Source organism: Lipotes vexillifer, unplaced genomic scaffold, assembly GCF_000442215.2.
Source record: "Lipotes vexillifer unplaced genomic scaffold, Lipotes_vexillifer_v1.1 scaffold78, whole genome shotgun sequence".
NCBI classification, from domain to species: domain Eukaryota; kingdom Metazoa; phylum Chordata; class Mammalia; order Artiodactyla; family Lipotidae; genus Lipotes; species Lipotes vexillifer.
The window spans coordinates 507,380-529,299 of record NW_006783110.1 but is presented as its reverse complement, the minus strand read 5'-3'; the positions used below and the strand labels follow the sequence as shown (position 1 = coordinate 529,299).

The following is a 21,920-nucleotide window of genomic DNA, read 5'->3' as shown; positions in this document are numbered from 1 at the left end:
TAATTTTTGATTACCCTTGAATGGACAATCTGTACTTTTTTTCAGCTCTCATAAATCTTGCTGTCATATCATTCCTTGCCCTTCGCTCCCTACAGTAAACAAACGGCATTGTTTTAGCCTAAAAGATCTAATGTCTTTTCAGTACACTAGTACTCAAAGATGTCAGTGATTTCTGTCTTAAAAATGGCATATGTGGAACACATATAAAAATCATAAATGTTCAAATACCCTCAAAGCTCCAATGCTACATTAATATCCTTACATGTATAAGTGATAGTATGATATGTTGTTTATATCTGAAAAGTGTATATATTTTATTATGACATGGTATGTTAATTGTGTGATAGAAAAATATAACTTTTCCAAAAGAAACAAGTAAGTATATTAGGGAAAATGAAGTACTCCTTTATCGAAAAGAAAAGTTTTTATGAGATTTTTTGAAAATTAATTTTTATTGAAGTATAGTTGATTTACAGTGTTATGTTAGTTTCTGCTGTACAGCAAAGGGAATCAGTTATACATATACATATATCCACTCTTTTAGATTCTTTTCCCATGTAGGGCATTACGGAGTATTGAGTAGAGTTCCCTGTGCTATACAGTAGGTTCTTATTAGTTATCTGTTTTATATATAGTAGTGTGTATATGTCAATCTCAGTCTCCCAATTTATCCCTCCCCTGCTTTATCCTTTTTCACCTTGGGAACCATAAGTTTGTTTTCTACATCTGTGACTTTATTTCTGTTTTGTAAATAAGTCCATTTGTACTATTGTTTTAGATTCCACATATAAGCGATATCATATAATATTTGTCTTTCTCTGTCTGACTTACTTCACTCAGTATGACAATCTCTAGGTCCATCCATGTCAGTGCAAATGGCATTATTTCATTCTTTATGTGGCTGAGTAATATTCCATTGTATATATGTACCACATCTTCTTTATCCATTCCTCTGTCAATGGACATTTAGGTTGCTTCCATGTCCTGGCTATTGTAAATAGTGCTGCAATGAACGTTGGGATGCATGTATCTTTTCAAATGATAGTTTTCTCCAGATATATGACCAGGAGTGGGATTGCTGCATCATGGTATAGTAGCTCTATTTTTAGTTTTTTAAAGAACCTTCATACTGTTCACCATAGTGACTGTACCAATTTACCAATCTACATTCCCACCAACAGTGTACGAGGGTTCCCTTTTCTCCCCACCCTCTCCAGCATTTATTGTTTGTAGATTTTTTGATGATGGCTCTTCTGACCGGTGTGATCACCTCCTTGTAGTTTTGATTTTCATTTCTCTAATAATTAGCAGTGTCGAGCATCTTTTCATGTGCTTTTTCGCCATCTGTATGTCTTCTTTGGAGAAATGTCAATTTAGATTTTCCACCCAGTTTTTGATTGGGTTGTTTGTTTTTTTGATATTGAGCTGCATGAGCTGCTTGATATTTTAGAGATTAATCCCTTGTTGGCCACTTAGTTTGCAAGTATTTTCTCCCATTCTGAGGGTTGTCTTTTTTTGTTTATGGTTTCCTTTGCTGTGCAAAAGCTTTTAAGTTTAATGAGGTCCCATTTGTTTAGTTTTGGTTTTATTTTCACTACTCTTGGCAATGAGTCAAAAAAGATCTTGCTGCAATTTATATCAGAGAGTGCTCTGCCTTTGTTTTCCTCTTAGTTTTATAGTATCCTGTCTTACATTTAGGTCTTTAATCCATTTTGAGTTTATTTTTGTGTATGGTGTTTGAGAATGTTCTAATTTCATTCTTTTACATATAGCTGTCCAGTTTTCTCAGCACTTTTTATTGAAGAGACTGTCTTTTCTCACCTCCTTGATCATAGATTAGGTGACCACAGAAGGGTGGATTTATCTCTGGGCTTTCTGTCCTGTTCCATTGATCTGTATGTCTGTCTTTGTGCCAATACCATACTGTTTTGATTATGGTAGCTTTGTAGTATAGTCTGAACTCAGGGTGTGTGATTCCTCCAGCTCCATCTTTCTCTCTCAGGATTGCTTTGGCTATTCGAGGTCTTTTGTGTTTCCATACAAATTGTAAAATTTCTGTTCTAATTCTGTGAAAAATGCTATTGGTAATTTGATAGGGATTGCACTGATTCTGTAGATTACTTTGGGTAGTATAGTCATTTTGACAATATTGATTATTCCAATCCAAAAACATGGTATATCTCTCCATCTGTTTGCGTCATCTTTGATTTCTTTCATCAGTATCTTATAGTTTTCTGAGTATAGGTCTTTTGCCTCCTTAGGTAGGTTTATTCCTAGGTATTCTGTTCTTTTGATGAGATGGTAAATGGGATTGTTTCCTTAATTTCTCTTTCTGATCTTTCATTGTTAGTGTATAGGAATGCAAGAGCTTTCTGTGTATTAATTTTGTTTCCTGCAACTTTACCAAATTCATCGACAAGCTCTAGTAGTTTTCTGTTAGCATATTTAGGATTTTCTGTGTGTAGTATCATGTGCAAATAGTGACAGTTTTACTTCTTCTTTTCCAATTTAGATTCCTTTTATTTCTTTTTCTTCTCTGATTGCTGTAGCTAGGACTTCCAAAACTATGTTAAATAAAAGTGGCAAGAGTGGACATCCTTGTCTTATTCCTGATGTTAGAGGAAATGCTTTCAGCATTTCACCATTGAGTATGATGTTAGCTGTAGGTTTGTCATATATGGCCTTTATTATGTTGAGGTATGTTATCTGTGCCCACTTTTCTGGAGAGTTTTTAATCATAAATGGGTGTTGAATTTTGTCAAAAGCTTTTTCTGCGTCTATTGAGATGATCATATGGTTTTTATTTTTTAGTTTGTTAATGTGGTGTATTACATTGATTGATTTGCATATATTGAAGTATCCCTGTGTATACTGAAGTATCCTTGCATCCCTGGGATAAATCCCACTTGATCATGGTGTATGATCCTTTTAATGTGTTGTTGGATTTGATTTGCTAGTATTTTGTTGAAGATTTTTGTGTCTATGTTCATCACTGATATTGGCCTGTAATTTTCCTTTTTTGTGATGTCTTTGTCTGGTGTTGGTATCAGTATGAGATTTTTATTTGCTGGTTTCCTGTGTTAACCTGATTTTGTTTTTTTGAATGTATGGAATATTTACATGGCTCAAAAGTCAATCTGTGTAACTCAACAACAAAATAACCCAATTAAAAAATGGGCAAATAAGTTGAACAGACATTTTTCAAAATAAGCACATGAAAAGATTCTCACTATCACAGATTATTGAGGAAATGCAAATAAAAACCACAATGAGAGATCCCCTCACACCCATTAGATTGGCTGTTATCAAAAAAAACAGAAAATCACAATGTTGGCAAGGGTGTGGAGAGATTGAAACCCTTGTGCACTGTTGGTAGGAATGTGAGCTGGTGCAACCACTGTGGAAAACAGTATGACAGTTCCTCAAAAATTAAAAGTAGAATTACCATATGACCCAGCAGTTTCCCTTCTGGATATACACCACAAGAAATTGAAAGCAGGTGTTGAACTGGTAGTAGTACACTCATGCTCATAATAGCATTATTCATAATAGCCAAGGGATAATTGCAACTCAGGTGTCTGTCAGCAAATTGAATGCAATACAGAATGTGGTAGATACATAGAGTAGAATATCATTCAGCGTTTAAAAGGATGGAAATTCTGACACATGCTACAATATGGATGAATCTTGAGGACATTTTGATAGGTAAAATAAACCAGGCACAAAAAGACAAATGCTTGTATAATTCCACTTACGTAAGATACCTAGAGTAGTCAAATTCAGAGACAGAAAGTAGAATGCTGGTTGCCAGGGCCTAGGAGACGGGGAAAATGGGGAGTTATTGTTTAATGGTTATAGAGTTTCAGTTTTTCAAGATGAAAAGATTCTGGAAATGGATGGTGGTAGTGGCTGCACAATATGAATGTACTTAATGTCACTGAACTGTACACTTAAAGGCAGTTAAGATGTCATATGTATTTTACCACAATTTAGAGTAGTAAAAAATCAGTACTCTAAGAAAGAAATTTTTTGCTTAAAAAAAAAAGCCAAAGTATCTTTTTTAATTAAAAAAAGGAAATCTGTATAAAAATATAAAATCTGAAGTCTCATATCCCTTCCACTTGAGTCCTCCTGTATACCCTCTACAGATACTTATTTTTATTAGTTTCTGGTTTATCCTTCTGTTTTCAAAAATAAGGGTGTGTGTGTGTCTCTGTGTGTGTGTAAAATTTATTTCCGCTGCTTTCTTACACAGAAGGTAGCAGGTAGCATACTATATATAATGTTTATAACGTGCTTTTTATTTATTAATACATGCTGGGGTTCACTCCATATTAACATTTAAACATCCTTTTGGCTACCCTAAAACGTTCCATGATTCAGAGCTAGTTATTCAACCATTACAATTACTCTGATGGGTAATTTGGTTGTTTCTACTCTTTTGCTGTTGTAGATAATGCTGACATGAGTAACTGCATGCATGTATTGTTTTGTTTTTGTGGAGGTATATTTTCAGGGTAGATTCCTGGTAGTGAATTGTTGGGATAACGAGTGTGTAGTCTTCTCAATCCTTAAGTAAATTTTTAACAGATCTACTGTTGCTTTATTTTTAGTTGGTCATTGATGCGTTTGGCAATGGTGCAGTTGGTGCTCAGCAATTTGAAGACTTTCTATCCCTTTGCAGGTCATGATCTTGCAGGTAATAAATAGCTTAACATAAACTTATATTGCCATTGCTTTTGATTGACTTATTTTGTATTTTTTTCAAGTAGTGGAGAAAACGTTTAGTAAGTTCCTGTGGGTCTATCATATCGTTAGGTGCTTTTAGGAGGACAGGGTTCAAGAAAGCAGGGAATCTGAAGCTGATGTGATAGACTGTATTGAGACTGTGTTTATAGCTCTAGCCAAGGTGTTGAAGATTTAATAGTTGTAGACACGTAGGAAACTAAACAAAAGCAAAAATTTAGTAATTATTAACTCTGAGGGAGAAAAAGGTTGTACAGGAAAGAAAGGGGCATGATAGTATACCAAGTAGTTCAGCTGTGATCTCTATTAACATATATATAAAACAAAGTAGACACTAAATTATCAGTCTAACCAAAAATTATTATGGACTGTATTGGAATGATGGAGAGAGGGGAAGTTTATTCTCATATTTCATAGTAGTAAATCAGTAGATCATTTCTAAAATAGAAAAAAATCATAAGCATATTATTTAGATTTTTGAAGGTAAACAGCAGAAATAGCTAAAAGTTGAAAGGGGGATCAGGATTCAGGAGTATGGAAGTGTAGAACTGGAAAGTGCTGACTTTTGTAATAAGTAGTATTTCACTTTTTTTACCTTGTATATTATTTTAATTTTCAAAAGAAGTCTAGCTATGTGCTGTACATAAATTGGGCTGATACAAAGGCTTAAAGCAATTAATTTTCCTCCCAAACATATTTTTATAATATTCAGGTACATTTTTTGTGCGAAATTAAAGTCAAAAGCAGTGATTGCTATAGCAGCTATTTATTTATTTATTTAATTTATTTATTTTTGGCTGTGTTGGGTCCTTGCTGCTGCGCCCGCCTTTCTCTAGTTGCGGTGAGCGGGGGCTACTCTTCGTTGCAGTGAGCGGGCTTCTCACTGCGGTGGCTTCTCCTGTTGCAGAGCACGGGCTCCAGGCGCACGGGCCTCAGCAGTTGGGGGTCACAGGCTCTAGAGCACAGGCTCAGTAGTTGTGGCACACGGGCTTAGTTGCTCCACAGCATGTGGGATCTTCCCGGACAGAGGCTCAAACCCATGTCCCCTGCATTGGTAGGCGGATTCCTAACCACTATGGCAGTTACTTAAATCACAAGTCACAACTGTTATTCCAAGTTCTAGTGGTAAAGGTATGATGTAATTTTGACCTAGATTGCCCTTTTTTTCTGTTGTCCTAGGCCACTAATTATGTTGAAATGCTATACAGATTTATGACATTCTTTTCAATCCTCTGGATTTCTGTGCCCACCTCTCTTTCACATCGCCTCTGCCAAAATGTGTGTTTATATCTTATTCTCTACATTGAATATAGCATTTTACTACAGAAGATAAATGTGGGTCAATTTTATTTTCTCTTAATAGAGCTTCCAGTTAGTTCACCACTTTGTCATGCCGTTCTAAAAACTCTTCAGTGTTGGGAACAAGTTCTTCTCCGACGACTTGAAATCCATGGGGGGCCACCTCAAAACTATATTGCAAGTCATACCTCTGAAGAGAGTGTGTCTGCAGGTCCTGCAATTCTCCGCCACAAAGCTTTACTGGAACCTACAAACACTCCTTTCAAGTAGGGTTTCATATGAATACTGTTCTAATATGAGTTTTATTAAATCAGAATGTCATCAGGTGGTATTTAAAGTAAAAATATTTTAGTACTTCAATATTTAATTTGCTGTTCTAGGCTCATATCTGTGTCTCTGTGTGATGCATATTGTATTTTTTTTTTTTTTTTTTTTTTTTTTTGCGGTACGCGGGCCTCTCACTGCCGCGGCCTCTCCCGCTGAGGAGCACAGGCTCCGGACGCGCAGGCCCAGCGGCCACGGCGCACGGGCCCGGCCGCTCCGCGGCACGCGGGATCCTCCCAGACCGGGGCACGAACCCACGCCCCCTGCATCAGCAGGCGGACTCCCAACCACTGCGCCACCAGGGAAGCCCCATATAGTAAATATTTTAGCCTTTACTGGCCCTACAATCCTTTTTGTAGTTATTCAACTCTGCCATTGTAGAGTAAAAGCAACCATAGACAGTAAATGAATGGACATGGCTATGATCCAATAAACTTTTTTTTTAATATTTATTTTATATTGGAGTGTAGTTGATTAACAGTGATGTGTTAGTTACAGGTGTACAGGAAAGTGATTCAGTTATACCCATGTAAGTATCCATTCTTTTTTTAATTCTTTTGCCATTTAGGCTATTACAGAGTATTGAGACAAGTTCCCTGTGCTATGCAGTAGGTCCTTGTTGCTTATCTGTTCTAAATATAGTAATGTCAATAAACTTTATTTTTGAATATGAAAGGTAGGCTGGATTTGAGCCATGGGCCAGTGTTTTCTGACACCTACGTTGGAGCAGAGCTATTTGGAATAGCTAGTTAGCAAACTGTTTTACTGTACATGAGGAGATAAAGCATTTGTACCAAGAGGTAAATCAGTTCATTGCTTGCTTCATTAAGAAGGTCTTACTACAAAAAATGTTAACTGAACTAAACAGTGTACTTAGTGGCTTAGTGACATAGTTGATTTACATTCTTTCATGGGCTCTTACCTCACTGCACATCAGTAACAGAGTTCATGGTCCAGTATGTGTTCACAAACAACACTTTGAATAGTTTTGCTTCTAGATCTTTTGTAGGAAGCATACCTCTTTTGTTAGATCTTATGTTCTTAGGTTAAAGGTCATCAAACTGCAGCCTATGGGGCCAAATCCACTCTCCTCCTGCATTGTAAATAAAGTTTTGTGGATTACAGCCACACCCTTTCATTTTAGTATTATCTATGGTTACTTTCCCACTTCAGTGGTGAAGTTAAGTAGTTGGGGGAGAGACCATATGGCCCACAAAGCCTGAAATATTTACTATCTCTTAAGAAAAAGTTTGCTGATTGCTACCCTAGATGATGTGGTCTGATTCTAGTTAATTTATTATTATAAACATTTATATAGCACCAAGGAAATATAGTCAGATTAACCAGAAATCTCCGAAGTGTATGATGAAATATATTGTCTCTCTGTAGATCTAAACACCATCTGTCACTGTCTGTGAAGAGACTTTGGCAGTACTTGGTGAAGCAGGAAGAAATTCAAGAAACCTTTATCAGAAATATATTCACAAAGAAAAGGTGTCTAAATGAGGTCTGTATAAATTAAAACTTGTTTGCTATTTTATTATTAAAGTCTTTTCTATTTTTAACTATAAAGAATGAGTTGCATTTTATAGACTTTTAAAAAACTCGTTTATGTCATAAACATGTATTATGTAGTTAATACATAGAAAAAGAGAGGGTCAGTATTTTCCTAACCAGTTTAATTTAAAGTAACTACTTCAGTTATATTTGGGACTTTTATTTCCCAAAAAGATACTGTTTGACTTAAGATTTTTTGTCTTGTTTCCTGGTTTTGAGTTGTCATGATTACCATTTTAAGAGGCAAAGTGGAAATTTCCCATCATTTTCATGGGATAAAGTTTATCTTAGAAGTTTCATTGAAACTAGGTTTGTATACTGCAAACATTTCAAATATGTACATTTTCCTTTTTTTGTATTGATTATACTTCTTAGTAAAATTTTGCAGACTGAAATTAATTTATAATTATACTGTAATTGGTTGATTATACCTTGATGTTATTATCATAAAGATTATTTTTCTCATTTAGTTCAGTGCTACTAGTAAGTCCAGTTTGATGATATGGGGAACCTGTACTGGAATATAAATTAACATATTGCCTCTTTCTTTGAAATAGTTTTGCTATTAAAAAGTTTTGGATAAATTAAACAGTGGACTTAGTGATGCAGTTAATTCCTTATCTTCTCATGGATCAGTAACAAAAAGTTCAAGACTGGCGGCTGATTTGTGGATCACACTTTGAGAAGCATAGAACTAGTCTAAAAGCAAGCTTTGCAGTTGTTGAAGTGGGAGGAGAAAAGGAAGATATTTCAGTTGGAAAAATAAGGGAATAGAATGGCTTCTTAATAGACAAGTTAGCAAAAAGCAAGATGGCATCTAACCTTACTGAAAAAGGAAAATTACATATATCTCATTGTCTCTCAGTTTAAGAACTAATTTGTAAGAGGCAACTGCATGTGTTGTTATTTACTATTGGCCTGATTGTGTAAATATATTTGAATAGCCAAGTCAGGAAACAAAATATAGTGTTCTTGCTGATAACTTAGAAGACTTTTGACATGTGTACCTTAGTATAACATTGAAATCTGGGCAAACAATAGATACAATTAAATATAATACAAATTAATGTATTTCTTTTTAGCCTTATGTCAGATATATCTTAAATATTTAGTATACGAATTCCCTTTAAAACAGTTTAAGAAATTTTTTGGATAAATAAAATTAAAAATGAATGTGCTAAGAAGAAATGAATGTGCTAGATAAGAGTGTCAGAGTAACTATAATATGTTTACTGCTGAGGTAATATTTATTTTAAATATACCTTTGCCTAAAATAATTTATTACAAGTTAAAGCATCCTGATAATGGTATATGAAGCACTGCTGCATTCTGTATAAATAGCATGTTTACTCTGCTTGTTATTACTTCTTTGATTTCTTTGATGTAACTTGTAATATGAACATGCAAATATGGCATAGTTATTTCAAGTACAAAGTCATTTTTTAAAAACCGTTGCCGTTTTTTTTTTTTTTTTTTTTTTTTTTTTTTTTTTTTTTTTTTTTTTTTTTTTTTTTTTGGGGGTTGGGGGCCCCTCCCTGTTGTGGCCTCTCCCGCTGCGGAGCACAGGCTCCGGACGTGCAGGCTCAGCGGCCACGGCTCACGGGCCCAGCTGCTCCGCGGCACGTGGGATCTTCCCAGACCGGGGCACGAACCCGCGTCCCCTGCATTGGCAGACGGACTCTCAACCACCGCGCCACCAGGGAAGCCCATGTTGCCGTATTTGATTAATATAGTTATGAAGATAAAAACATTTCTCCACTGCTGATATATTTAGTGCATTTGGGAAATGAAATCATTCTCAAAACAAACAAAACAGAAAACTAGTTTACCACTGGATTGTCTAGTTGAATCAGGAAATAGAGTCATTAAGGAAATAGAGGAGCATAACCAAGCCAGAATGCATATGGAGGGATAATGGATAAATGAGTACAACTATTCCTGTTAAATTCCTCTGCTGTTTTATTCTTAGTTTTCTTAGGAGTTTCGTGGTATCTTAAGAAAATTTTAGTTATTTTTGTATTGTAATTATTTTAATCAGAAGCATGAATATGAATGTTGCACTGAATGTTTTATAGCTATCATTAAGCTAAATATTTTCTCCAATTTTAGTTTTTTTTAATCTCCAAAATGAATACGATATACCTTACAGTACTTTGATTAGCAGATTTAACTTATTTAAAACCTGGTGTGATTAATGGTAGTTATTAGAAATTTATTGTTACTACTTTGTTGTTTTATTCTTGATGATGATAGTGACATTTTGATAAAGGAAATATGAAAAGAAAAATTTTATGTAGTAAAACATAGATTAGATGGAATTAAATAAAATATTAACTTTATAGAGTTGGTACAAAGTTATTTAATCTTTACTGGAAAGTTGACTAGCCTTTTTGTGGTATTAACAAAATTACCTTCCATCTCTCTGCTTTATAAAATGATGATTATACTTAAATAGTTGAGCCCAAGTCACTGACTTTTCAGATGGTTAGGAAATATTAATAGATGTGTGACAGACCTTGAATTTTCAGTGGGAGATGTTGGAGAGTATTTTGAGAGTGCTGCTGTTTTCTTTATTCCTTTACATGTTTGGAAATGAAATTTTCTTCATCTGACATTAAAATCCTGGTGTATCCTCAGTTCTTTTTGTATATAATGTAGTTTGCTGGCACATGCATTTTTAAAATAGAAGTTCTTTCCTGTTTGTGCTTATTTGGAAGTAAAGTATAGATAGCTGCAAATAGACTATATCTGAATCATAACCAACAACAAAAAAAATGCTTGGCAGCTGTCATTTTTATCCCCAATTCCTTTTTCTGTTTTTTTTTTTTTTTTCATTTTCTGAGAACTAAAGATCTTGAACCATCTCTTTCTTTAACAAGTGCTAATATCCCCTTTTAAAAATGGTACGTGTCTCCAAGCATTTTATTGACTGTTTCTGGCTAAATCAAGAGAAGGAGAGAATTAGAAACCTAGGAATCAAAAATTTTCTAATCAGGAGGTCTTCCTTGAGGAATGAGGTATCATAATGGAGACAAGACTTAATAGTGTGTAAGAGAACAGTTTGACTTTAATTTTCAGTTGATAGTACTCTGGCACAGGTAGCTCTGAAATTTGTAGTATAAAGTACTTTGGGCTCAATCTTGCTTTAATGTCAACGTTTCAAATGAGTTAAGTGGGTAAAAATTTCTTAAGAAATAGAATAAAATTTACAGTGATAGTTAAGGAGTTCCGACGGATTAAGTTTTCCCCAAACCCCAATCATGCATCCCCACACATGCTTCTTTTAAAATATATGAAGTTAAAAAAATAATAACAGTTCAGTGTTGTTTTTTAGTAAATTTAGTGAAAAATAAAATTAAAAAAATATCCCCAGTATTTTGCATGTTACATCTCATCCTTACTCTTTGTCATGTGGTTATTCTTTCTTGATGAAGTCATTAGAGGACAGCTGTGAAACCATCAAAAATTCTATGATGGAGGAGCCAAACATCAATAAGGTACAATATCATTCAACTGAAATTAAAAATTGCATTTTTTAACAAGAAAAACAAAGTGTGTGCATTTTAGTTTTGGACTGGACTTTGTTTCTGATGCAATTAAATTACTATTCCCTCAAATTATTCTTTTTTTAACAAGTTAAATATTGCAATCATAAAAATTGTTTCTGTTTTGTTATTAAGACAATGCAGTTTTAAAGGGAGTTGAGTGTATCCTGTTTTGGCTGCAGATTTTTCTGAGTAAATAAAACTAAGGTTCTTAATAAAATGTAATTACAGTAGGTATTATAGAAGTATAGTAGCATTGTTCTGTTTCTTCAAGTATCACTTTCGAAGATAAAATTCTCTCCTATGATGTAAATTACTTGAAATATATCAAATACTATTATGTAGCCTTTGTTTTACTGGTACCAGTAGCATATAGCACATTGCCTTATGCATAGTAAGTACTCAGAGTACTTGAGAATAAGAGCAGAAAGGATGAGAATTTGTACAATCATAAAATAACTCCCAGATGTTCTGTGATCAAACATTCAAATACAACTTTTAGTAGGTTGGTATTTAATTTATATGTTTCATATTCTTATTTTAAGACAATCTCAACAGAGTAATTTTTAGGGGAATGATTTCTCAAAATATTTTTTTAAGGCTACTAATTTCCACTTCTTTTTCTTTCCCAAAGGATTCTATGCAATTAATTTAAAAAGACTGATTTGATATAAAGTGTATATTGTAACTAAAACTTTGGCAAAGTAAATATATGCCGTCCATACTTAACTTTGGAAATTTCTAATGGCCTTCAGAAGTTTTGAGGGAATGTAATTCAGACTTTTAGTCAGTTAACAATATTCTTTGCCTGGGTACTCATTAATTATTATAGTCTATATATTAGCATGAATTCTTATCCTAAGACTTTTCTTTTGACAGATTTTATAAAATGTTAATAATCAGAATGTTGTATTTCTGTAGTCATCACACTACATCAAAAGGCAGTCATTCTGTTTGGTTAACATCATAACAATTTTTGGCCAGAATTTTCCAAGCCATCTGCTACAGTTTTATTTTAAACAGGTTTGTTAGGTATACCTGACTTAAAGTAACTGCACATATTTATTAAAGTGTAGAGTTTGGTCAACTTTGACATATGTATACATTGGTGAAGCCATCATCACAATCAAGATAATGAATATATCCATCAACCTCAAAACTTTAATTCCTTCCTTGCTTCTCCCTTCCTGCCTTTGCCCTCTTTCTCTCAGGCAACTACCAATTTGCTTCCTGACATTACTGATTAGTTTGCATTTTCTTGAATTTTATGTAAATAGAATCATACAATATGTCTTTTTTTCCCTGTGTCCTTTCTCTTAGCATAATTATTTTGAGATTCTTCCATATTGTATATTTCAGTAGTTCATTCATTTTTAGCACTGAATTATATTCATTTTATGGCTATACCACAGTTTGTTTGTCCATTTACCTGTTGATGAACACTAGAGCTGTTACCATTTGGGGGCTATTTCAAATAAGACTACTTACCATATTCATGCACAAGTTTCTTTGTATGGGCATATGCTTTCATTTCTCTTGTGTAGATGCCTAGGAGTGGAATGACTGAATCATAGTGTAGGTGTATGGTTAACTTTTTAAGGAACTGTTTAAGTATTTTCCAGTGTACCATTTTACTTTCTCAGAGACAGTATATGAAATCAGTCGCTTAACATTCTCACCAACACTTAGTATGGTCAGCCTTTTTATTTTAGCCATTCTAGTAGATGTATACTGGTAGTTTGTTATGGATTTAATTTGCATTAAGCATCTTAATCATGTGCTTATTTGCCATTTGTGTAACTTTTTGGTTGAAATGTCTTTTCAGATGTTGTGTCTGTTTTTATAGGGTTATATGTTTTCTTAGTTGAGTTTCAACAGTTCCTTATGTATTTTAAATACAAATCAGATATGTGATTTTAAAATATTTCCTCTTAGATGATTTCTTGTCTTTTCATTCTCTTTACAAGTTCTTTTACACTGCAGAAGTTCTTTTTTTCTTCTTTCTTTTTCTTTTTTTTTTTTTTTTTGGTACACGGGCCTCTCACTGTTGTGGCCTCTCCCGTTGCGGAGCACAGGCTCCGGATGCGCAGGCTCAGTGGCCATGGCTCACGGGCCCAGCCGCTCCGCGGCACGTGGGATCTTCCCAGACCGGGGCACGAACCCGTGTCCCCTGCATTGGCAGGCGGACTCTCAACTACTGCACCACCAGGGAAGCCCCAGAAGTTCTTAAATGCTGCATTGGACCTCATCAAAATTTGTTCTGTGTATGGATTTTCTTTCTATAAGAATTTTGCTTAACAGCGTCACAGAGATTTTCTCCTGCTTTGTTGATGTTTTATAGTCATAGTTAGGCCTATGACCCAGTTTCAGTTAATTTTTTAATACGGTGTGAAGTATGTATTGTAGTTACTTTTTTTTTTTAATCTGTGTATCAGTTGTCCCACCACTTTGATTATCCTTTCCTCCACTGCATTGCCTTTCTCTCTTTTAAAAGGTCAATTGGCATATATCTGGAAGTTTATTTCTGGACTCTATTTTGGACCATTGATCTATTTGTTTATCTTTGTGTTAATACCCTACTATCTTACTGCACTAACTAGAACTTCCAGTCTAGTATTGAATAGAAATGGTGAAAACAGACATTTTTATCTTGTTCCTGATCTTGGGGGGGAAGCATGCAGTCTTTTGTCATCAAGTATGATGTTATCTGTAAGGTTTTTTTAGATGCCCTTCATAAGATTGAAGAAGTTTCTTTCTTCAGGTTGTTGGGAATTTTTAATCAGGCATGGCTGTTGGAATTTGTCAGTTGCTTTTTTTTTTTTTCTCCTGTTGAGATGATCATATGGTTTTTCTGCTTTGAGTCTGTTAATATGGCTAAATAGATTGATGGCTTTGTTTGATGTTAAATCAAGTTTGCATTCCCAGGGTAAGAACCATATGGTCATGATGTGGTATATTTTTTATATATTATTAGATTTGATCTGTTAAAATCTCTGTTAAGAATTTTTGTACCTGTGTTTACAAAAGATACTGGTTTTTAGTTTCTTTTAATGTTTTTGCGTTTTTTGTTTTATCTTTGGTTTTGTGTGTGTGTGTGTGTGTGTGTGTTTTGTTTTGTTTTTAACAAATGCTGGCCTCACAGAGTGAGTTGGAAAATGTTCTCTCCTTTTTAATTGTTTGGAAGAATTTGTGTAGAATCAGTATTATTTCTTCTTTGTTTGGTAGAATTCACCAGAGAAATTATCTGGGCCTGGAGTTTTTAAATATACAACTTCAGTTTCTTTAACAGATATAGAGCAGTTCAGGTTTTCAGTTTCTTCTTGAGTGAGCTTTTGGTAGTCCATACCTTTCAAGAAATTTGTCTGCTTCATTTCCGTTGTCATATTTATTGATGTAAAGTTATGCATAATATTCCCTTATCCTTTTAATACACAGTAGAATCTGTGGTGATATTACCTCTCATTTCTCTGCTATAATCTTGAAAACAAAATTATTTCTTAATATTTATATTCCCTAATATTTTGGGTATTGGTGTCATTTTATATTCATCTGACTGCTTCCCATTTCCTTCTAGTATGCCTTTAATGGTCTTTAGATCTCATCTTCATGTTTGTTTTATTATATCATTAGAGTAGTGCTGAAGTACTCCAGGCATACAGCTTTATATTGTAGAAAGTCTTAGTAACTGAAAACAACTAATGAGACCTGGAGTACAGCTTTTCTATAGACCTGTTCTGTGACACTGAGCTCATTCCACCCTTGAAGTCTTATTTACTAAATGAGAGTTGATAGTTTTAAACATGCTGTTGCTTTAATTGAAATAGTAGTAGAATCCTGGAGTTAGTCTGTTAGTACTGTTCCCTTTTTCACTCCTAAGGGAAGCTTTGTGGAACCCAGACACTATTCAGATCAGTTTCCGTATAAAATTTCCTTTTTAAAAAATTGTGGTAAAATATATGTATAAAATTTATCAGTTTAATCATTTTGAGTATACAGTTCAGTGACATTAAGTACATTCACATGGTTTTGCAACCATCACTACCATCCGTCCCCAGAACTTCTTCATCTCCCTAAACTGAAACTCTTTACCCATTAAACAGTAGTTCTCCATTTCTGCCACTCCTCCCCCCAGCCCCTGCCAATTACCATTTTACATTCTGTCTATGAATTTTACTTCCCTAGGTACCTATATAAGTGGAATCGTACAATATTTGTACGTTTGTGACTGGCTTATTTCATTTAGTGTAACACCTTCAAGGTTCATCCATTTCGTAGCATGTTTTAGAATTTCCTTTCTTTTCAAGGTTAAATAATATTCCATTATGTATATATAGCATTTCGTTTATCCATTCAGCTATTAATGGGCATTTGGGTTGTATCAATCTTTTGACTGTTGTGGGTAGTACTGCTGTGAACATTGGTTTACAAATATCTGTTCCAGTCTCTGCTTTCAGTTCTTTGTGTATTTACCTTGAAGTGGAATTGCTGGATCATATGGTAATTCTTTACTTTTTTTTTTCTTTATTTTATTTTTTTTTACAACAGATTCTTATTAGTCATCAATTTTATACACATCAGTGTATACATGTCAACCACAGTAGCCCTGTTTACTTTTTTTATCTGCTTAATCTCATAAAAACTCTTTTAGCATTCATATTTGGATTTTTCCCCCTCATTTATCCAGCCCAATCACATTTTATAAGCATGACTTGAAACCTTATATTAAGATGACCTTTAAGACCATATTCATTGTGATTTTTTTTAACATCTTTATTGAAGTATAATTGCTCTACAATGGTGTCTTAGTTTCTGCCTTACAACAAAGTGAATCAGCTATACACACACACATATCCCGACATCTCCCCCCTCCTGCGTCTCCCTCCCTCCCACCCTCCCCATCACACGCCCCAGGCAGCCACAGAGCACTGAGCTGATCTCCCTGTGCTATGTGGCTGCTTCCCACTAGCTATCTGTTTTACATTTGGTAGTGTATAGATGTCCATGCCACTCTCTCACTTTGTGCCAGCTTACCCTTACCCCTCCCCGTATCCTCAGGTTCATTCTCTAGTAGGTCTGCGTCTTTATTCCCGTCTTGCCCCTAGGTTCTTCATGACCATTTTCTGTTTGTTTGTTTTAGATTCCATATATATGTGTTAGCATACGGTATTTGTTTTTCTCTTTCTGACTTCACTCTGTACAACAGACTCGAGGTCCATCCACCTCACTACAAATAACTCAATTTCATTTCCTTTTATGGCTGAGTAATATTCCGTTGTATATATGTGCCACATCTTTATCCATTCATCTGTCGATGGACACTTAGCTTGCTTCCATGTCCTGGCTATTGTAAATAGAGCTGCAGTGAACATGGTGGTACAAGAATCTTTTTGAATTACAGTTTTCTCAGGGTATATGCCCAGTAGTGGGATTGCTGGGTCATATGGTAGTTCTATTTGTAGTTTTTTAAGGAACCTCCATACTGTTCTCCATAGTGGCTGAACCAATTCACATTCCCACCAGCAGTGCAAGAGTGTTCCCTTTTCTCCACACCCTCTCCAGCATTTATTGTTTCTAGATTTTTTGATGATGGCCATTCTGACTGGTGTGAGATGATATCTCATTGTAGTTTTGATTTGCATTTCTCTAATGATTAATGATGTTGAGCATTCTTTCATGTGTTTGTTGGCAGTCTGTATATCTTCTTTGGAGAAATGTCTATTTAGGTCTTCTGCCCATTTTTGGATTGGGTTGTTTATTTTTTTGTTATTGAGCTGCATGAGCTGCCTGTAAATTTTAGAGATTAATCCTTTGTCAGTTGATTCATTTGCAAATATTTTCTCCCATTCTGAGGGCTGTCTTTTGGTCTTGTTTATGGTTTCCTTTGCTGTGCAAAAGCTTTGAAGTTTCATTAGGTCCCATTTGTTTATTTTTGTTTTTATCTCCATTACTCTAGGAGATGGGTCAAGAAGGATCTTGCTGTGATTTATGTCATAGAGTGTTCTGCCTATGTTTTCCTCTAAGAGTTTGATAGTTTCTGGCCTTACATTTAGGTCTTTAATCCATTTTGAGCTTATTTTTGTGTATGGTGTTAGGGAGTGATCTAATCTCATACTTTTACATGTACCTGTCCAGTTTTCCCAGCACCACTTATTGAAGAGGCTGTCTTTTCCCCACTGTATATTCTTGCCTTCTTTATTAAAGATAAGGTGAACATATGTGCCTGGGTTTATCTCTGGGCTTTCTATCCTGTTCCATTGATCTATATTTCTGTTTTTGTGCCAGTACCATACTGTCTTGATTACTGTAGCTTTGTAGAACAGTCGGAAGTCCAGGAGCCTGATTCCTCCAGCTCCATTTTTCGTTCTCAAGATTGCTTTGGCTATTCGGGGTCTTTTGTGTTTCCATACAAATTGTGAAATTTTTTGTTCTAGTTATGTGAAAAATGCTAGTGGCAGTTTGATAGGGATTGCACTGAATCTTTAGATTGCTTTGGGTAGTATAGTCATTTTCACAACGTTGGTTCTTCCAATCTGAGAATGTGGTATATCTCTCCACCTGTTTCTATCATCTTTAATTTCTTTCATCAGTGTCTTATAATTTTCTGCATACAGGTCTTTTGTCTCCTTAGGTAGGTTTATTCCTAGATACTTTATTCTTTCTGTTGCATTGGTAAATGGGAGTGTTTTCTTAATTTAACTTTCACATTTTTCATCATTAGTGTATAGGAATGCAAGAGATTTCTATGGATAAATTTTGTGTCCTGCTACTTTACCAAATTCATTAATTAGCTCTAGTAGTTTTCTGGTAGCAGCTTTAGGATTCTCTGTAGTATCATGTCAGCTGCAAACAGTGACAGCTTTACTTCTTCTTTTCTGATTTGGATTCGTTTTATTTCTTTTTCTTCTGTGATTGCTGTGGCTAAAACTTCCAAAACTATGTTGAATAAGAGTGGTGAGAGTGGGCAACCTTGTACTGTTCCTGATCTTAGTGGAAATGATTTCAGTTTTTCACCATTGAGGACGATGTTGGCTGTGGGTTTGTCATATATCAGCTTCATTATGTTGAGGTAAGTTCCCTCTGTGCCTGCTTTCTGAAGCGTTCTTATCATAAATGGGTGTTGAATTTTGTCAGAAGCTTTCTCTGCATGTATTGAGATGATCATATGGTTTTTCTCCTTCAGTTTGTTAATATGGTGCATCACATTGATTGATTTGCATATATTGAAGAATCCTTGCATTCCTGGAATAAACCCCACTTGATCATGGTGTATGATCCGTTTAATGTGCCGTTGGATTCTGTTTACTAGTATTTTGTTGAGGATTTTTGCATCTATGTTCATCAGTGATATTGGCCTGTAGTTTTCTTTCTTTGTGACATCTTTGTCTGGTTTTGGTATCAGGGTGATGGTGAGAATCATCACTCGTCATAGAATGAGTTTGGCAGTGTTCTTCCCTCTGCTATATTTTAGAAGAGTTTGAGAATGATAGGTGTTAGCTCTTCTCTAAATGTTTGATAGAATTCGCCTGTGAAGCCATGTGTTCCTGGGCTTTTGTTTGTTGGAAGATTCTTAATCACATTTTCAGTTTCAGTGCTTGTGATTGGTCTGTTCATATTTTTTATTTCTTCCTGGTTCATGCTTGGAGCATTGAGCATTTCTAAGGATTTGTCCATTTCTTCCAAGTTGTACATCTTCTTGGCATATAGTTACTTGTAGTAATCTCTTATGATCCTTTGTATTTCTGCAGTGTCATTTGTTACTTCTTCTTTTTCATTTCTAATTCTATTGATTTGAGACTTCTCCCTTTTTTTCTTGATGAGTCTGGCTACTGGGTTATCAATTTCGTTTATGTTCTCAAAGAACCAGATTTTAGTTTTATTGATCTTTGCTATCGTTTCCTTCATTTCTTTTTCATTTATTTCTGATCTGATCTTTATGATTTCTTTCCTTCTGCTAACTTTGGGGTTTTTTTGTTCTTCTTTCTCTAATTCCTTTAGGTGTAAGGTTAGGTTGTTTATTTCAGATGTTTCTTGTTTCTTAAAGTAGGATTGTGTTGCTATAAACTTCCCTCTTAAAACTGCTTTTGCTGCATCCCATAGGTTTTGGGTCGTCATGTTTTCATTGTCCTTTGTTTCTAGGTATTTTTTCATTTTCTCTTTGATTTCTTCAGTGATCTCTTGGTTATTAAGTAGTGTATTGTTTAGCCTCCATGTGTTTGTATTTTTTACAGATTTTTTTCCTGTAATTGATATCTAGTCTCATAGCGTTGTGGTCGGAAAAGATACTTGATACGATTTCAGTTTTCTTAAATTTACCAAGGCTTGATTTGTGACCCAAGATATCTATCCTCTAGAATGTTCCATGAGCACTTGAGAAGAAAGTGTATTCTGTTGTTTTGGGATGGAATGTCCTATAAATATCAGTTAAGCCCATCTTGTTTAATGTAGCATTTAAAGCTTGTGTTTCATTATTTATTTTCATTTTGGATGATCTGTCCATTGGTGAAAGTGGGGTGTTAAAGTCCCCTACTATGATTGTGTTACTGTTGATTTCCCCTTTTGTGGCTTTTATTATTTGCCTTATGTATTGAGGTGCTCCTTTGTTGGGTGCATAAATATTTACGATTGTTATATCTTCTTCTTGGATTGATCCCTTGATCATTACATAGTGAACTTCTTTGTCTCTTGTGATAAGTCTTTGTTTTAAAGTCTATTTTGTCTGGTATGAGAATTGCTACTCCAGCTTTCTTTTGATTTCCATTTGCATGGAATATATTTTTCTGTCCCCTCACTTTCAGTCTGTATGTGTCCCTAGGTCTGAAGTGGTCTCTTGTTGACAGCATGTATACGGGTCTTGTTTTTGTATCCATTCAGCCAGTCTATGTCTTTTGGTTGGAGCATTTAATCCATTTACATTTAAGGTAATTATCGATCTGTATGTTCCTATTCCCGTTTTCTTAATTGTTTTGGGTTTTTTATTGTAGGTCTTTTCCTTCTCTTTTGTTTCCTGCCTATAGAAGTTCCTTTAGCATTTGTTGTACAGCTGAATTTTCTCAGCTTTTGCTTGTCTGTAAAGGTTTTAATTTCTCTATCAAATCTGAATGAGATCCTTGCTGTGTAGTGTAATCGTGGTTGTAGGTTTTTCCCCTTCATCACTTTAAATATGTCCTGCCACTCCCTTCTGGCTTGCAGAGTTTCTTCTTAAAGATCAGTTGTTAACATTATGGGGATTCCCTTGTGTGTTATTTATTGTTTTTCCCTTGCTGCTTTTAATATTTTTCCTTTGTATTTAATTTTTTATAGGTTGATTAATATGTGTCTTGTGTTTCTCCTTGGATTTATGCTGTATGAGACTCACTGTGCTTCCTGGACTTGATTAACTATTGCCTTTCCCATATTAGGGAAGTTTTCAATTATAATCTCTTCAAATATTTTCTCAGTCCCTTTCTTTTTCTCTTCTTCTGGGACCCCTATAATTCGAATGTTGGTGCGTTTAATGTTGTCCCAGAGGTCTCTGAGACTCTCCTCAATTCTTTTCATTCTTTTTTCTTTATTCTGCTCTGCAGTAGTTATTTCCACTATTTTATCTTCCAGGTCACTTATCCGTTCTTCTGCCTCAGTTATTCTGCTATTGATCCCATCTAGAGTATTTTTCATTTCATTTATTGTGTTGTTCATCACTGTTTGCTCTTTAGTTCTTCTAGGTCCTTCTTAAACATTTCTTGCATTTTCTCTATTCTATTTCCAAGATTTTGGATCATCTTTACTATCATTATTCTGAATTCTTTTTCAGGTAGACTGTCTATTTCATCTTCATTTGTTAGGTCTGGTGGGTTTTTACCTTCCTCCTCCATCTGCTGTGTGTTTCTCTGTCTTCCCATTTTGCTTAGCTTACTGTGTTTGGGGTCTCCTTTTCGCAGGCTGCAGGTTTGTAGTTCCCATTGTTTTTGGTGTCTGCCCCCAGTGGCTAAGATTGGTTCAGTGGGTTGTGTAGGCTTCCTGGTGGAGGGGACTAGTGCCTGTGTTCTGGTGGATGAGGCTGGATCTTGACTTTCTGTTGGGCAGGTGTACGTCTGGTGGTGTGTTTTGGGGTGTCTTGTCACCTCATTATGATTTTAGGCAGCCTCTCTGATAATGGGTTGTGTTGTGTTCCTGTCTTGCTAGTTGTTTGGCATATGGTGTCCAGCACTGTAGCTTACTGGTCGTTGAGCGGAGCTGGGTCTTGGCGTTGAGATGGAGATCTCTGGGAGATTTTTGCCGATTGATAATACATGGAGCTGGGAGGTCTCTTGCGGACCAGTGTCCTGAACTTGGCTCTCCCACCTCAGAGGCACAGCCCTGACGCCTGGCTGGAGCACCTAGAGCCTGTCATCCACACGGCTCAGAATTAAAGTGAGAAAAAAAAGAAAAAAAGAAGAAGATAAAATAGAAATAGGAAAGAAAGAAAGAAAG

General features: G+C 35.2%; 1 protein-coding gene across 2 annotated transcripts in view; it reads left to right on the top strand.

Moving 5' to 3' along the window:
• DMXL1 (Dmx like 1) overlaps nt 1-21,920 on the top strand; it is a 130,888-nt gene that overhangs the window by 73,955 nt on the left and 35,013 nt on the right. Inside the window, exons 31-34 of one of the 2 annotated variants that reach the window (XM_007455839.1) lie at nt 4,614-4,699; nt 6,110-6,311; nt 7,759-7,876; nt 11,361-11,423. In XM_007455839.1, the coding sequence (XP_007455901.1) occupies nt 4,614-4,699; nt 6,110-6,311; nt 7,759-7,876; nt 11,361-11,423 (469 nt within the window). The remainder of the gene's footprint in view (nt 1-4,613; nt 4,700-6,109; nt 6,312-7,758; nt 7,877-11,360; nt 11,424-21,920) is intronic. The other variant, XM_007455840.1, reaches the window with a different exon arrangement.